General features: G+C 42.2%; 1 protein-coding gene and 1 pseudogene across 1 annotated transcript in view; one reads left to right on the plus strand and one right to left on the minus strand.

The window, feature by feature from the left end:
• The window catches only part of KIF15 (kinesin family member 15), a 68,262-nt gene that overhangs the window by 14,425 nt on the left and 38,759 nt on the right, over positions 1-15,078 (minus strand). Inside the window, exons 17-26 of the mRNA XM_036095870.2 lie at positions 10,308-10,505; positions 9,333-9,440; positions 8,596-8,701; positions 7,508-7,673; positions 4,798-4,948; positions 4,516-4,601; positions 3,460-3,529; positions 2,991-3,077; positions 2,077-2,181; positions 844-966 (exon numbers count right to left, since the gene is read on the minus strand). Of these exons, the coding sequence (XP_035951763.1) occupies positions 844-966; positions 2,077-2,181; positions 2,991-3,077; positions 3,460-3,529; positions 4,516-4,601; positions 4,798-4,948; positions 7,508-7,673; positions 8,596-8,701; positions 9,333-9,440; positions 10,308-10,505 (1,200 nt within the window). The remainder of the gene's footprint in view (positions 1-843; positions 967-2,076; positions 2,182-2,990; positions 3,078-3,459; positions 3,530-4,515; positions 4,602-4,797; positions 4,949-7,507; positions 7,674-8,595; positions 8,702-9,332; positions 9,441-10,307; positions 10,506-15,078) is intronic.
• Positions 11,222-12,145, plus strand: LOC118538074 (glyceraldehyde-3-phosphate dehydrogenase pseudogene; annotated as a pseudogene).

The raw sequence follows: 15,078 nt of genomic DNA on the forward strand, positions 1-15,078 counted from the left end.
TGGGCTCAACAGACATTTGTTGAGTTTGTTTCATGGGTAGCATAGTTTAGCAAGAAAACTTTCTGTTTTCTTTTTTTTTTTTTAAGATTTTATTTATTTGTCAGAGAGAGAGAGCACAAGCAGGGGGAGGGATAGAGGGAGAAGCAGACTCCCTGCTGGGCAAGGAGCCCGATGTGGGGCTCGATCCCAGGACCCTGGGATCATGACCTGAGCTGACGGCAGAGAAGCCTAACCAACTGAGCACCCAGGTGCCCCAAGAAAACTTTATTTCTAAAGCAACCACAGAGCAGTATACTCAGTGGGTTACCATCTGTGTGGAAAAAAAGAAAAACTAAATGTATATGAGACTTGCCTAAAATATCTCTGGAAGGAATACTCGAGGGAATGTATACTGCTTTATATAATTTGAATTTTGAACCATGTGATGGTATGGCTTAGTATTAAAAAAGATAAATTTATACCAACAACAAAAATTAAAACCCACTTTAGCTAAAACACAAGAGGCAAGCCTGAGGTTAACCTGTGACCCAGCTCTCTCTTTGCTCCCTGTTGCTGCCACCCTACCGAGTAAACACAGCTTCCACTCTGCTCCACTTCGGGAAGACGGTCAGTTCCAGGAACTTACCAGTGTTAGCACAAACAAATGAAAATCAACCAACTGGATAAAATATAACAATTTTAATGTTACCTATTAATGGCCTAACCCTAGGGAAAATTGCTCTAATTATGACTTATTCCTGTAGGAAGCCCTCTATTTCTTTATTAATAACCTCCCCACACACATGCACATATAGACGTTGACAAGGGAAAAAGCAAAAAGAGTCAGAATGTGTTAACATCTACCTCTATGTCCTCGGAGAGTATTCTCAGTCTAAGGGCTTCTTTCAGATCCAGAATCTCCACTTCCTGTTTCTTAATCAACACTTTGCACTCGTCCTTGTCAGCCAAAGCAGAGTTGTATTTGCACTGCAAAAAAGAAAGTTATGCTACAAGAGCTATCTGTTTTACTGTGTTTATATATATATTTTTAAGATTTTATTTATTTATTTGAGAGACAGAAGGAGCAAAGCAGGGGGAGGAGCTGAGGGAGAGGGACAGACTCCCCTCCGAGCAGGGAGCCTGACTCGGGGCTCGATCCCAGAACCCTGAGATCATCACCTGAGCCGAAGGCAGATGCTTAACCGACTGAGCCACCCAGGCGCCCCTACTCTGCTTATTTTTAGATTAAAGTAACAAGAAACTGTCAGAGCTCCAAGGTGATGATGAGATTACCACAAATCAATAAGTACTAGTTGGATGAAGGAACGGAAGGGTAAGTGCCCGAAAGGTGAGGAGATATCAGAAAGTCCCACAGATACCAGTGAAAACACACCCAGGTTTTTGATCATCTCTACACCCAGTGTGGGGCTTGAACTCACGACCCCGAGATCAAGAGTCGCACATTCCACTGACTAAGCCAGCCCGGCGCCCCATCTTATTATCACACCTTTATCAGGAGACTGCCATTAGCAAACAAATGTGGAGAACAGCAAGCTCCCTTTGTAGCAGAGGAATGAGGAACGTGAACAAAAACCTTCACCTTGACCCGAGGTGAGGAGGAAGCACCAACACTCCACTGAGATATGTGCAAGGGAAAGTAGTTACTTGAGGAAAGCAGTTACTTGAGGAGATAAGAAAGTCCAACAGTGGGAAAAATTCACTATATATGAATGTTTCTGAACTTAACCAAAATGTGTCATTGTTTTTTCTTGAAGCAGTTAAGGAACACCACATACCCTTAACTATCACAGACCACGGCCAGTCTGTTTCTGATCAGCGATCCCGCCCGGTACACACAGAACACTGCTCCCGGGCTGGGGCAGTCGGAGCAGGGCCGCAGCCTACGCTGCCCCCAGACGCACACGCTGCACGGGGACAGAGTAAAGGCTCAGCAAGTGCTGCAAAGCCAGAAACCTGTGGAACTTTACCTAGTATTTCTGAACCGAGTTGACCACAGAAATCTGTTTTCTGGTGGAGCATTTGTTAAACTCTTGAGGAATCTGTGAAGTGTGGTATCTCGTCGGTGACAGAACTTACACTTATATCCTTCAGTTCTTGGTTCAGGGTGTCTATGGTTTCTGTTTTCTCACAGACCGCTGTTCTCAGCTCCTGGACCTGGCTCATGAGGTCAGCTACAACTTCCTGACGAGGACAGAAACAGTATCTTCATACCCAATGACATTAAGGAGGAGATCATTTTTAAAACAACAAATAGTCTTTCCTAATGACAATAAGAGAAGTCAATTTTATTTTACCAAAATATCACCTTACATTATTATCAATTTATATTTTAATGCCTTTATACTATTTTTTTTTTTTAAGATTTTATTTATTTATTTGACAGACAGAGACAGCGAGAGAGGGAACACAGCAGGGGGAGTGGGAGAGGGAGAAGCAGGCTTCCCGCTGAGCAGGGAGCCCGATGCGGGGCTCGATCCCAGGACCCTGGGATCATGACCTGAGCCGAAGGCAGACGCTCAACAACTGAGCCACCCAGGCGCCCGGCTTTATACTATTTTACTGAGTCATTTGCTTTGGTTTTTCTGAATGAATTAGAGGCAGGCATATAAGGAATTTATACCTAATTTTATACTTGGACATACATATTTCATTTACTATTTTGGTGAAAGTCAACAGCAGGGATTTGACAGTTTGTATTACGGGACTCAGAGCCAACAAGAAAAGGTCCTACTAACAGCATCCTAGTTAGAAGGGGCAGGATGTGTTTCAGACACAGTGCCATAAGAAGTGACAGAATGGTTTGCTCTTGCAGTTCCATGGAGAATTAGCTTAAATAGAAGACCTTCTTTTCTGGCAACCTCGGAAGATGAACAAGGCCTAAGTGTCTATGAAAATGCTAGCTACCAGTCACCCCGGGGGAAGGAGACTGGAACGTTAAAGCATCACTTATAAAGACAAGGCAGAGGGATGCACCTTCGGCCTCTACCAACCTTGTCAGCATCTCTAGACTTCTCCAGAGAACGGATTAGTTTTTCTGTAGCACATAAACTCTCTTCCAGTTTCTGTACTTTTGCCATCTATGGAAAAAAGAAGTATTTTTAGAAAAAGAATTAAATCACAAAGTTAACCACACACACATAGAGAAAAAAAAAGGAGATGAAATCTGCTTTTCACATTATACAGTGCTCACTAGGATAACACTTGAAAAGGAGAAGCTGGGTTAAAAGGGGATGATTTTGTTGGTTTCCTCCAGGGGACCTCCAACAAAGTATGATTATAGCCATCTAGGAGTTAGAAAAACAAGAGTTCAAAAATAATACAACCAACCAACAAGTCCTACTTTTTATTACCAATTTTTGACACCTGAGAGCTGAAACCATGTTTCTAATACACCTCTTCCGACACCAGGAACAGAAGTTACAGACCTCAAATGCTAGAATTAGAGCACAGGTCACTCACCTGCTGCTCACACTTGGCCACCTCTTTCTGTTTCTCCTGACGTACGACCTCAAGAACTTCTAAGATTTCTCTGGAAGAAAAGAATGATGTTTTTTACTCATGACTTCCTCCAAGGGAAACAGGAACTGAGTGTGTCTGTAGAGAAGAGATTCAATGAACTACTAGGGAACTCTGTGCAGCACACACTTGGTGGTAGGCGTTGCGTTCCAGCAGGAGTCAGGGGTCTACCTGTTTCTTCAACAACTATTAAAGGAGATCCCATCTTTGTGCTACGAGTTTCTTTTTCTTCAGAGCACTTAGGACTTGCTGACATAAGCACTTGTTTATTACCTATCTCTCTATGCTAGAATGTGAAACTCATGGGTCAGGGATATTTTGTTCACTGTCTTACCTCTAAATAAATGTTTTGGCATTTACCAGAATAGTGCCTGGCTTGTTGGATATCACCTAGTATATGAACAAATGACTAGATGTTAACTTTTTCCCAACTAGGATGTATGCCCACTAGATGTATAAACCCCTGTATCCCGAGGCCTAGAGGAGAATCTGAGTCATACTAAAAACTCTGTTTTTAGTATCTGTTGAATAAGCAAATGCAATTTCTTCTCATTCGAGTAATGATCATCCTGTTGGCTGAGGCCAACAGACTGACCGAGATCACCAAGGGAAAGAACTCGGAGAGAGTGGGAAGAAAGACAATGGCATTCATATTAAGAGACCAAGAGAGAAATAGAACAGCTAGAAAAAGAAGAGCAGAGACAGAAATAAAAATCAGTCCCCCCATTCCCCCTCCATTTCGTTATAAAATTACTCTGATTTATTTAGAGAAGGCCCTAAGTTCTGATCACCGCCAACTGCTATTCGTTTCGTAAGTACCACAGCTTATCAAATAAATTTCTCTATATACCCTCTTACACAAAAGAATCTGATATTCATTTTAGAATGCTTTAAAAAATAACTTTACAGGGTTTCAGCAATAAAAAAAAAAATCACTCAAGTTAATGTGGTAATAAATGATATTCTAGTCAACTAACGGAAAAGATAAATAACACTCACTTAGAACTGTTCTCTTTATCTTCTTCAAATTGTAATAATAATTTGTTATTGCGTTCTTTTTCTGCCTCAAAAAGCTCCACCAAATTCTAAAAGACAACGTCATATCAGATTTTAAGTAATTGTTACTAGCAACGTGTAGTCAACAATCACATCAAGTACCTTCTACGCTGGCAGGCACGATGGGCCAGAACAGGAAGTAAGAACGGGCCTTGCCCTGTGCCCCAGGGAACAATCACACATCCAGGACAAAAGGACCAATTACCAATACCCTTCTTAACTTACATTCAGATCAGATTTCAGAGTTTCATTTTCTTTTTTGCAGTTTTGGAGGTTTTTTGAAAGTTGGTCAATTTCAAACTTCATTACTTCTTGTAAGTTGTCATAGGAATCCTGTAGGCAGGCTTTGCTCTCAAGAAGCTTTTCCTTTTCTAATCTTTATCAGGAAAACATTTTTACAACGGTAAATATAAACATTAAATGTAGTTCTGCTCCTCAGATTATCGGCAGTTCCAGTTCTCCCATCGACAGACCACTCCCAACTGACAGAAGCCTTGACGGATGTAAAGCTCCTCATGAACTTGTGTGGAATGTGCACAGGACACAGACACGTAAGACACACTGGACCACAGAGCAGTGTGATGGGGACGGAGGAGACGGGGTGGGCATGGTAGCCTGTAGCCGTCTACCCCCTCACTCCTCCTCCCGCGGCCTCAAGCGGACAGGTGTAACTGGTGGGCGGTGTGGGGTCATGGATTCATTTTAGGGGGTTCCGGACCTAACCCTCACTCATGTAAGCTGGGGACTGGCCATTAAGTCAGTTTTGTTGATAGCTCACCTCTATCCATTCATCACATATTCTCTCAACTCTAGGAAGGTTTTAAGATGGCAAATGTGGCTTTGATTTGAGCAAGAGAGTAAACTCCCTCAGACAGAACTATCTCTTAATTCATATGATTATTATTTCCTGCTTTCTAAGTTCTCATTCCCTCGTTCCTCTCCGCACATGCTGTGACACACCCAAACATCCAGAGCTCAGCCAAGAACTTGTAAACAATGAACGTGACTCTGCACCATCCAAAACAGATGCCCCAGCTTACACACAGGTCATTAGACGGGGATCTATCTGCTTTACTAACTGAAAGCAGGGCAGAAGCAGCAAATTACAAAGTGGTATAAATCAGTTGCTAAAGACAGACATACAGACAATAGATGGGAGGGAGGGGGGATGTGTGTATTTACGATACAAACTGTATATATAAAGCAGCCAAATGATTCAAGAAACACACAGTGGTATTGTGCTATTTCATGCAGGGGCCTTCTCAATGCCTGGAGAGCCACAGAGTACAAGCAACCCACAGAGTGATGCACTCAAGTGTTAAACCTGAGACATCGAGAAAAATTAAGTTATATCTAATTTAAACAGCGTGGCAATGTGCGTGATTTTTAAGACAGAATTTAAGTACACAGTCAAATACAGTGGATTCTTAACATTTTAGATCTAGTTCAACTGACATATAAACACGAGGAAATGAAAATCCAGTGAGATTAGTGGAGTGACCTTTAAAAAAAAAAAAATCACACAAAATTATTTTACGACAGAGCCAAGATGAGAGTCACGGATTCAGATGTTAAAAACAAATGCCACGTAGGGGCACCTGGGTGGCTCAGTCGTTAAGCGTCTGCCTTCGGCTCAGGTCATGATCCCAGGGTCCTGGGATGGAGCCCCACAATGGGCTCCCAGGAGCCTGCTTCTCCCTCTCCCACTCCCCCTGCTTGTGTTCCCTCTCTAGCTGTCTCTATCAAATAAATAAAATCTTTAAAAAAAAAAAAAAAAAATGCCACGTGTCAGAAAAAAGGACAGTGCACCAGGGATGACAAATGGCCACTGGCCGGAGGCTTGGTGTTGGGGAAAGAGCGCGGGGCAGTGGAGGGCGTGCACACGCCCCTGTCTTACGGGAAAGGAGTCATTCACATGGCAGGGATGGGATTTTCAGAGGATGCTAAATGACAGATTGTTATAAGAAAGCTCTCAATTTTGAGACTGCTATGCTAAACTTTTTTAAACCACACTGGGCAGGCCCAGCAAAAACATATCTATGGATGGATTTGGTCTGCAGATCTCAAATTTTCTTCCTCTATTTTAATTCCTTATATATGCAGAAAACACATACAAACTGCAGATTTAAACCTTTGCCACATCTCTCACACTCACAGTATCACATGCCAGATGTCCATTATTAAATTATTGCCACGGATCCATGAGATGGCATCAAAAACACAAAATGGTTTTACAAAAGGTTGAAATGAGCAAGAAAAAGAACAGTAAAAATAACTTACATCTGTCATCCCTTTGTTTCAAGGTTACTAGCACTGACTCCCACCAGCCTCTGGCGAGTCACTGCAGACAACAGTGATAGCTACTGGTTTGGTCTGCCTTGCACTGCCCTTTCTTCTAGTAAGAGTGTACCTTTCCTTCTGGAAAAGGCGCATCATGTATGCTGGGCCTACACCACCTCAAACCTTTGATGAGTGACTGGTCCAGAGGTAAGCAGACTGACTCCAGCAAGACCAATTCAGATTTTCCCTGGAATTGATACATGGCTTCTGGGACAAAGGATTTCATTGCAGGGGTCGTTATGCTAAGAGACAAAATATGGAGTTGTCTGAGGCAATCTGTTCCCTGTCACATAAAGGCAGGCCCTCAATAGTAGGACAGAGTAAGGGCAACATACTGAGGGAAGCAGAGCAGGGACTGAGAGAGGGAGAGATAGAGACAGACAGAGACAAAGAGAACGTGCACTGACAGTATCTTTTGAGACTCAATCTAGTTTGTTCCTAAAACCAAAATCACCTCTAGGCCTCCCCAGTGTTGTGAGCCAGTAATTTACCTTTTTGTTTAACTAGTTTGGGTTGGGTTTATAGCACCTGCATGGCGAGCAGGCCTGGGATGCAGGCCAACAGGCAACGGGACACCACCACAGAACAACGCTACCTGACACTATCCAGCTGAAGCTGTGCGTGCGCGTGTCGATCAGAAAGGCTACTCAGTTCTTTCTCCTGACTCTCTCTGAATGAACTATACTCCAGTTTCACGGAAGATAGCTCCTTGTCTGCGGAATGAAGAACGACTCGCAGGTCATGCACCTCACTTTTCAAAACTAAAAAACAAACAAAACAAATCCTCAACAGGTTCCTTTACAGCGATTTTTTTTTTTTAACAAAGTAGGCAAATAAGTTTGATGGGTATCTTCACACAAACAGCAAAACAAGTTGAAGAGACCAATTTTAAGTTAAGACGTTAAACAACCAAGTGGTTGGTTCCTAGGAGGATGGAGATTATTTTCTTCCTCCCCCTTAGGATTTTGGATATATTTCTACAAAAAGCGGAAGAGTTAACCTCTGTCCCTGATTTGCAGGTCACTTGACTGTTCTACATTTCTCCTGTGGCACATGCATGAAAACTTTTAATATAAGGGAAAGAAATCAAGAGACTTAGCATATTTTAAGTGACCTAATCTTACTTATTGAAAACTCCTTGGTAATGTACCAGAACTTTCCAAAATGGGTTTACCACTTCTGATCTTCTAAGGATACTCCAACTGGAGGTAAAATTAGGTAGCTCTTTAGATCAAAGAAAACACAATGGCTGTCTTCTGTTTTAGCTTTATTATAAACTGCTGCAAACACTTTGATGAAAGAAGAAATACACTGAAAAAACTGGGAATCAAGTGATAACTCCCACCTCTACGGATATATACAAATATCTAATTTATGCTCTATTTTGTCACTATCAAAACATTATTCATCTTATGACTTCAAGACACTTCATTTTCAAAGCAGTATTAAAACTTTCAGCCAACAGTTCAATCACTTGTTTGTGAGCTGTCCTGCTGCAAATTCCCCTTTATGAGATATGACTACTATTTAACCACTGTCATGCAGACTCAAATCTGGTCATCTAATTAAAAACAAACAAAAAACAACCCACCAAAAACATAGGGGCAAGATTTATTCATAGGAGTCAAAAGATACTGAGTTAACAGTATTCGGGTCACAAAGCTCCCAGTTGTTCAAACTTACAGTCATTCTTAGTCTGAGTGTCCCGAAGCTGCATTTCAAGGACATTCAATTGTGAGAGATGCTCTTGCTGCTGTCTGGTCCAATCAGTTCTTTCTGATGAGAAAAGCTTTGAGAAAGAGAGAAATTTACTGGAAAAGGAATACTGGTGTGCTAAGATACACTCCAAATCATTACCTTGCATCTGTTTTAAAAATCTAGTTTAAGGTCTCTGACAGAAGAAAACTGGCTGTTCCCATGAATTACAGTAGGATGACCAACAAAGGGAAGGATCACTGTAAGCACCTGGGCCGTCCGTCTTGCCTTGTTCCGAACTAACAGCAAGGGACCTATTTGCACTACCGACGACGTGAGCTAGAATTCAGGCTAGGGGTGTGTGTGTCATTATCAGAGCAGTATGTGAAGTAATAACACAATAAAGAATACAACTCAAGGGGCGCCTGGGTGGCTCAGTCGTTAAGCGTCTGCCTTCGGCTCAGGTCATGATCCCAGAGTCCTGGGATCGAGCCCCGCATCGGGCTCCCTGCTCCACAGGAAGCCTGCTTCTCCCTCTCCCTCTGCCCCTGCTTGTGTTCCCTCTCTCGCTGTCTCTGTCAAAAAAAATAAAATCTTTAAAAAAAAAAAAGACTACAACTCAAATTAGCCTTAACAAAGGCTTTGTGAAGTCATTTTCTTCTTGTAATACTCTCGCTTTGAGGGTCTGTTTCATACATTTTCTGGGGCCACGCTCTTGGTCTCACCTCCTGCGTTTGTATGGAATGATGTTCCAGTTTGTCAATGTGCTGCTGAAGCTTTAGGTTTTTATGTTCTTCCTCATCCAACTTCACTTGAAGGGCACTCATTTGTTCCTGCAGCAACAAAAAATCTTCAGTTGTCAAAAATTCTTTTTAATGGAACTCTCAAACATTCTACTGTTTCTTCTGCATTAGAAAAACAAAAAATAAAATTCAAAACCTCACATGGACAAAGATATCAAAGGCCAGTTTGGAGCCAGAAAACAATTTCAAAAGACTACACTAATGACTTCTCACGTCTTAGAATTATACTTGTGGTCCATCAAAGTGGAAAATTTGAAACACAAAGGGAAAAGGTGATTAAAATTAAATGGGTTCAATTATAGAGCCATCTTGAGACTTCTAAGAAGCTTTCCCAGGGCTGCATGTGAGTGATTTCACCAGAATGGCCTCCAGGCCTTGGAAAGGGCAAAGTTTTGGAATTTGAGGGTGGTCTGGCTCACTCTAAGTTTTACTAGACAACAGAAAAACGCCTTAAAAAAATAAATCACCAAAATAAATAAATAAGTCACCAGAATTCTGAGAAGCACATTTCTCATGTTCTTTCAAATATACCAAAAACTGTCTGAAATTTGATCTATAAGATTCTTTCAATTATTTTAATTTTCTTTAGCAGATACAGTACTGTGCCATATCAACCAGTTCTGGAACCTGAAGCTGGTGGCAGACTGGTCTCTTCACATATGAGAGAATCAAAGCCCAAGGAGACTATAGAGTGGGACTTGCTAAATACTGCAGAGCAAACTATAAGAGCAAAAGCAGGCTGGTTTTGAAGCCAAGGGCTTTCACACACCCCTATTTAGAGATACAAATTTAATATTACACAGGTTTGAACACTACAAATTACAGAGTTAAAATGGTAAGGGAAGTTTGTTTTCAATGAATGTCTAATTATTTATGTTTTCTAAAACCAAACATTACCTGCACCATTCTAAGCTCTTCAGAAATGGCCTCAAAAGCTTGTTCATTCATCTCAGGTGGAACTGGCTCATTCAAGATATTATCATCTAACTCACTGGAATTCTGAGTGCCCACAGGGCCAAAGCTCCCCACTTCGGGGCTTAATTTTGGTACTGGTCGAGACCAAAGTTGGTAAGCCTTGGTTGGCGTAGTGATAATCTGCAACAAAAAGTGATGATGAAACAGCATTGGCACACGTGAACAAAACAGCAAAAGTATTTAGTAATTGTGTGAACAGAAAGGATAAAATTGAAATTCTAATCATCAAAAGAAAAGAAAGAGTATCCTTAAGAGGTAGCCGAGAAATGCCCAAGTAGAAACAAATCTAGCAATTCAATGAGGTCTCAAGCAAAATTCTAGTAAGATTTTTAAAACTGAAACTTGATAAGCTGATTCCAAACTTCGTACAAAGAATAAAAGTTCAAGGAAAGACAATTAAAAAGAGAACAAATTAGGAAAACTTCCCTGACCCACATAAAAATACATTGTAAGGGTACAGTCATTAAAACAGTGATTAGCATATGAATAGTCAAATAGAACACTGGAAGAAAATACATAGAAAAAGAGTGATTTATATGTGGAAAGTTCAAATTGTGAGGGAAAAAAAGGACTATTCAAAGTTAAATCCCTATGTAATACCATTCAAAAATAAAATGGCAGATGAATTAAACATCTCAATGTAAAAAGAAAAGTATAAAAGTAGTGAAAGAAGTAGAACATACTGAGATCTTGAGATTGTCTGGGCCTTTAAAAATACATAAAAGAGGCTCTCTGCTCCTCCCCATTCAACAGACAGTCCGCATCTCTGATGCAGTTCCAGCTATGTCCCCCCCGAGACAAAATGACATGATGGCGAAGGTCACAGTAAACAGATTTGGTGTATTGGGCACCTGGTCACCAGGGCTGCTTTTAACTCCAGCAAAGTGGATATTGTCACCATTAATGACCTCTTCATTGACCTCAACTACATGGTCTACAAGTTCCAGTATGCTTCCACCCACGGCAAATTCCACCGCACAGTCAAGGCTGAGAACAGGAAACCTCTCATCAATGGAAAGCCCATCTCTATCATCCAGGAGTGAGATCCTGCCAACATCAAATGGGGTGATGCTCGTGCTGAGTATGTTGTGGAGTCCACTTGGGTCTTCACCACCATGGAGAAGCCTGGGGCTCACTTGAAGGGTGGGGATGGGGGGTCATCATCTCTGCCCCTTCTGCTGATGCCCCCATGTTTGTGATGGGCATGAACTATGAGAAGTATGACAGCTCCCCCAAGATTGTCAGCAATGCCTCCTGTACCACCAACTGCTTGGCCCCTCTGGCCAAGGTCATCCATGACAACTGCGGCACGGTGGAGGAACTCATGACCACAGTCCATGCCATCACTGCCACCAAGACGACTGTGGACAGCCCCTCCAGGAAGCTGTGGCGTGATGCCCGATGGGCTGCCCAGAACATCATCCCTGCTTCCACTGGCGCTGCCAAGGCTGTAGGCAAGGTCATCCCTGAGCTGAATGGGAAGCTCACTGGCATGGCCTTCTGTGTCCCCACTCCCAACGTACCAGTCATGGATCTCACCTGCTGCCTGGAGAAAGCTGCCAAATACAATGGCATCAAGAAGGCTGTGATACAGGCATCAGAGGGCCCCTCAAGGGCATCCTGGACTCCACTGAGGATCAGGTATGCCCCGCGACTTTAACAGTGACACCCACTCTTCCATCTTTAATGCTGGGGCTAGCATTGCCCTCAATAACCACTTTGTCAAGCTCGTTTCCTGGTATGACATTGAATTTGGCTAGACCCAGAGAGAGCAAGAGGAAGAGAGGCCTTCAGCTGCTGGGGAGTCCTTGCCCCAACTCATCCCCCAACACACTGAGAATCTCCCAACCTCTACCCAATTTCCACCCCAGGCCCCCTGAGAAGGGAAAGGTCTTGGGGGAGCCCTACCTTGTCATGGACCATCAATGAAATATACTGTACCCAGAAAAAAAAAATACATAAAAGAAGTCACAAAGGTGAAAGATGAATAAACCTGGCTATATCAAAATTTTAAAACTTCTGTATAACAAAAGTATCACATACAAAGATAAAAGACAAGCAACATGATTGCAGAATACACTGGCAGTAATATATGACACATAAAAGAGTAACATGTTAAAAACTACAAATCAGAAGACAAACAACTAGTAGGAAAATGGACTCTTTTTTTTTTTTCATAGAAAAGGATATGCACAGATGGAAAGTGATCATAGATGTGTGACCTCATCAGAAATGAGAATTAAAATCTTCAAAAGATACCATTTCTCACCCATCAGACCGTCAAACATTAAAGAGGCAGTTCCGGGGGCTGGCACTAGGCAGTGAGTGCTCCCACACCTCCTGCGAAAGCACACGGTGCAGACATCTGGCAGGCATGACCCCAATGCTGAGACATCAGAAGAGACCACTCCTTCACAGACTCCACCCAAAGAACACCTGCACTGGCAAACACCTCAGCAAGCCATGGGTTGTCCAAAACATGGAAGCCTAGACTTAAAATCAGGTAGAGCTCTACGTACTAGTTAATGTGGGAAGACCCAAGGCATTCCCAGAGTTAACAAAAGCCCACTGCAGAATAACATATGTAGGATGATTCCATTTACTTTTAAAAACAAAGCACAGGGGCACCTGGGTGGCTCAGTCAGTTAAGCGGCTGTCTTTAGCTCAGGTCATGATCCCAGGGTCCTGGGATCGAGCCCCGTGTTGGGCTCCCTGCTCCGCGGGAAGCCTGCTTCTCCCTCTCCCTCTGCCCCTGCTTATGTTCCCTCTCTCGCTGCGTCTTTCTCTGTCAAATAAATAAATAAAATCTTTAAAAAAACAAAAACAAAAACAAACCACAACTCGGGCGCCTGGGTGGCTCAGTCAGTTAGGCGACTGCCTTCGGCTCGGGTCATGATTTCGGTCCTGGGATCGAGCCCAGCATTGGGCTCCCTGCTCAGTGGGAAGCCCTCTCCCATTCCCCCTGTTTGTGTTCCCTCTCTAGCTATCTGTCAAATAAATTAATAAAATACTTTAAAAAACAAAACAAAAAAACCAAAGCACAACAAAAAATAATCTATGAAATAACTCCATATTTTCCCAGTCTCTGCATATTTACTGTACAAAACTGCTAAGTAGGGGCACCTGGGTGGCTCAGTCGATTAAGTGTCTGCCTTTGGCTCAGGTCATGATCCCAGGGTCCTGGGATAGAGCCCCCTGTTGGGCTCCCTGCTCAGCGGGAAGCCTACTTCTCCCTCTCCCTCTGTCTGCCTCTCCCTCTGCTTGTGCGCTTGCACTCTCTCTGACAAATAAGTAAATAAAATCTTGGAAAAAAAAAATGGAGGGCAAGTTCTTTTTTTTCCCTTTAGTCATGGGACAAACCTTAAAGACAAAAACCAAAAAACCGAGGTATAGAATGATGTATGTAGGGCGCCTGGGTGGCTCAGTCGTTAAGCGCCTGCCTTCGGCTCGGGTCATGGTCCCGGGATCCTGGGATCGAGCCCCGCATCGGGCTCCCTGCTTGGCGGAAAGCCTGCTTCTCCCTTTCCCACTCCCCCTGCTTGTGTTCCCTCTCTCGCTGTGTCTCTCTCTGTCAAATAAATAAAATCTTAAAAAAAAAAAAAAAATGATGTATGTAATAGGCATTGTGTAAAATTTTAAAAAAAGGTATAAACAAGTGGGACTACATCAAAGTAAAAGGCTTCTGCACAGCAAAGGAAACCATCAACAAAATAAAAAGGCAACCTACTGAATGGGAGAAGATATCTGCAAATGATATATCCAATAAGAGTTTAGTATCTAAAATATATAAAGAATTCATACAATTCAACACCAAAAACCCCCAAATAATCCCATTAAAAATGGGCAGAGGACCCGAATACACATTTTTCCAAAGAAAACATCCAGATGGCCAACAGACTCATGAAAAAATGTTCAACATCACTCATCATCAGGGAAATGCAAATCAAAACCATGACGAGATACCACTTTATACCTGTCGGAATGGCCAGTACCAAAAAAACAAGCGATAGTAAATGTGGTAAAGGATGTGGAGAAAAGGAAACCCTCGTGCAATGCTGGCGAGAATGTAAATGGCACAGCCACTGTGAAAAACAGTATGGAGGTTCTTCAAAAAATTAAAATAGAACTATAATATGGCCCAGCAAAATTCTACTACTGGGTATTTACCCAAAGAAAATGGACACACTAATTTGAAAAGATACATGCACCCCTATGTTTTTTGCAGCATTTTTTACAATAGCCAAGATATAGAAGCAATTGAAGTATCCATTAATAGATGAATGCATAAAGATGTGATATATTTATATACAGATGTGTGTATGTGTGTATATATACGTATATACACAGACAGACCCCGACATACACACACTGGAATATTACTCAGCCATAAAAAAGAATGAGGTCTTGCCATTGGTGACAACATGGATGGACCCAGATGGTAGCATGCTACCTGAAATAAGTCAGACAGAAAAAGACAAATACTATCTGGTTTCACTTATATATACAATCTGAAAAAAACCAAACCAAAACAAAACAAACCAGAAACAGACTCATAAATACAGAGAACAAACTGGTGGTTGCCAGGGGGAAGGGGCTGTGAGGGATGGACGAGATGGGTGAAGGGGATTAAGAGGTACAAACTCCCAAATTAGAAAATAAATAAGCCACAGGGATGTAATGTATAGCATAGGGA

The sequence above is a fragment of the Halichoerus grypus genome, chromosome 1 (assembly GCF_964656455.1).
Source record: "Halichoerus grypus chromosome 1, mHalGry1.hap1.1, whole genome shotgun sequence".
NCBI lineage: Eukaryota > Metazoa > Chordata > Mammalia > Carnivora > Phocidae > Halichoerus > Halichoerus grypus.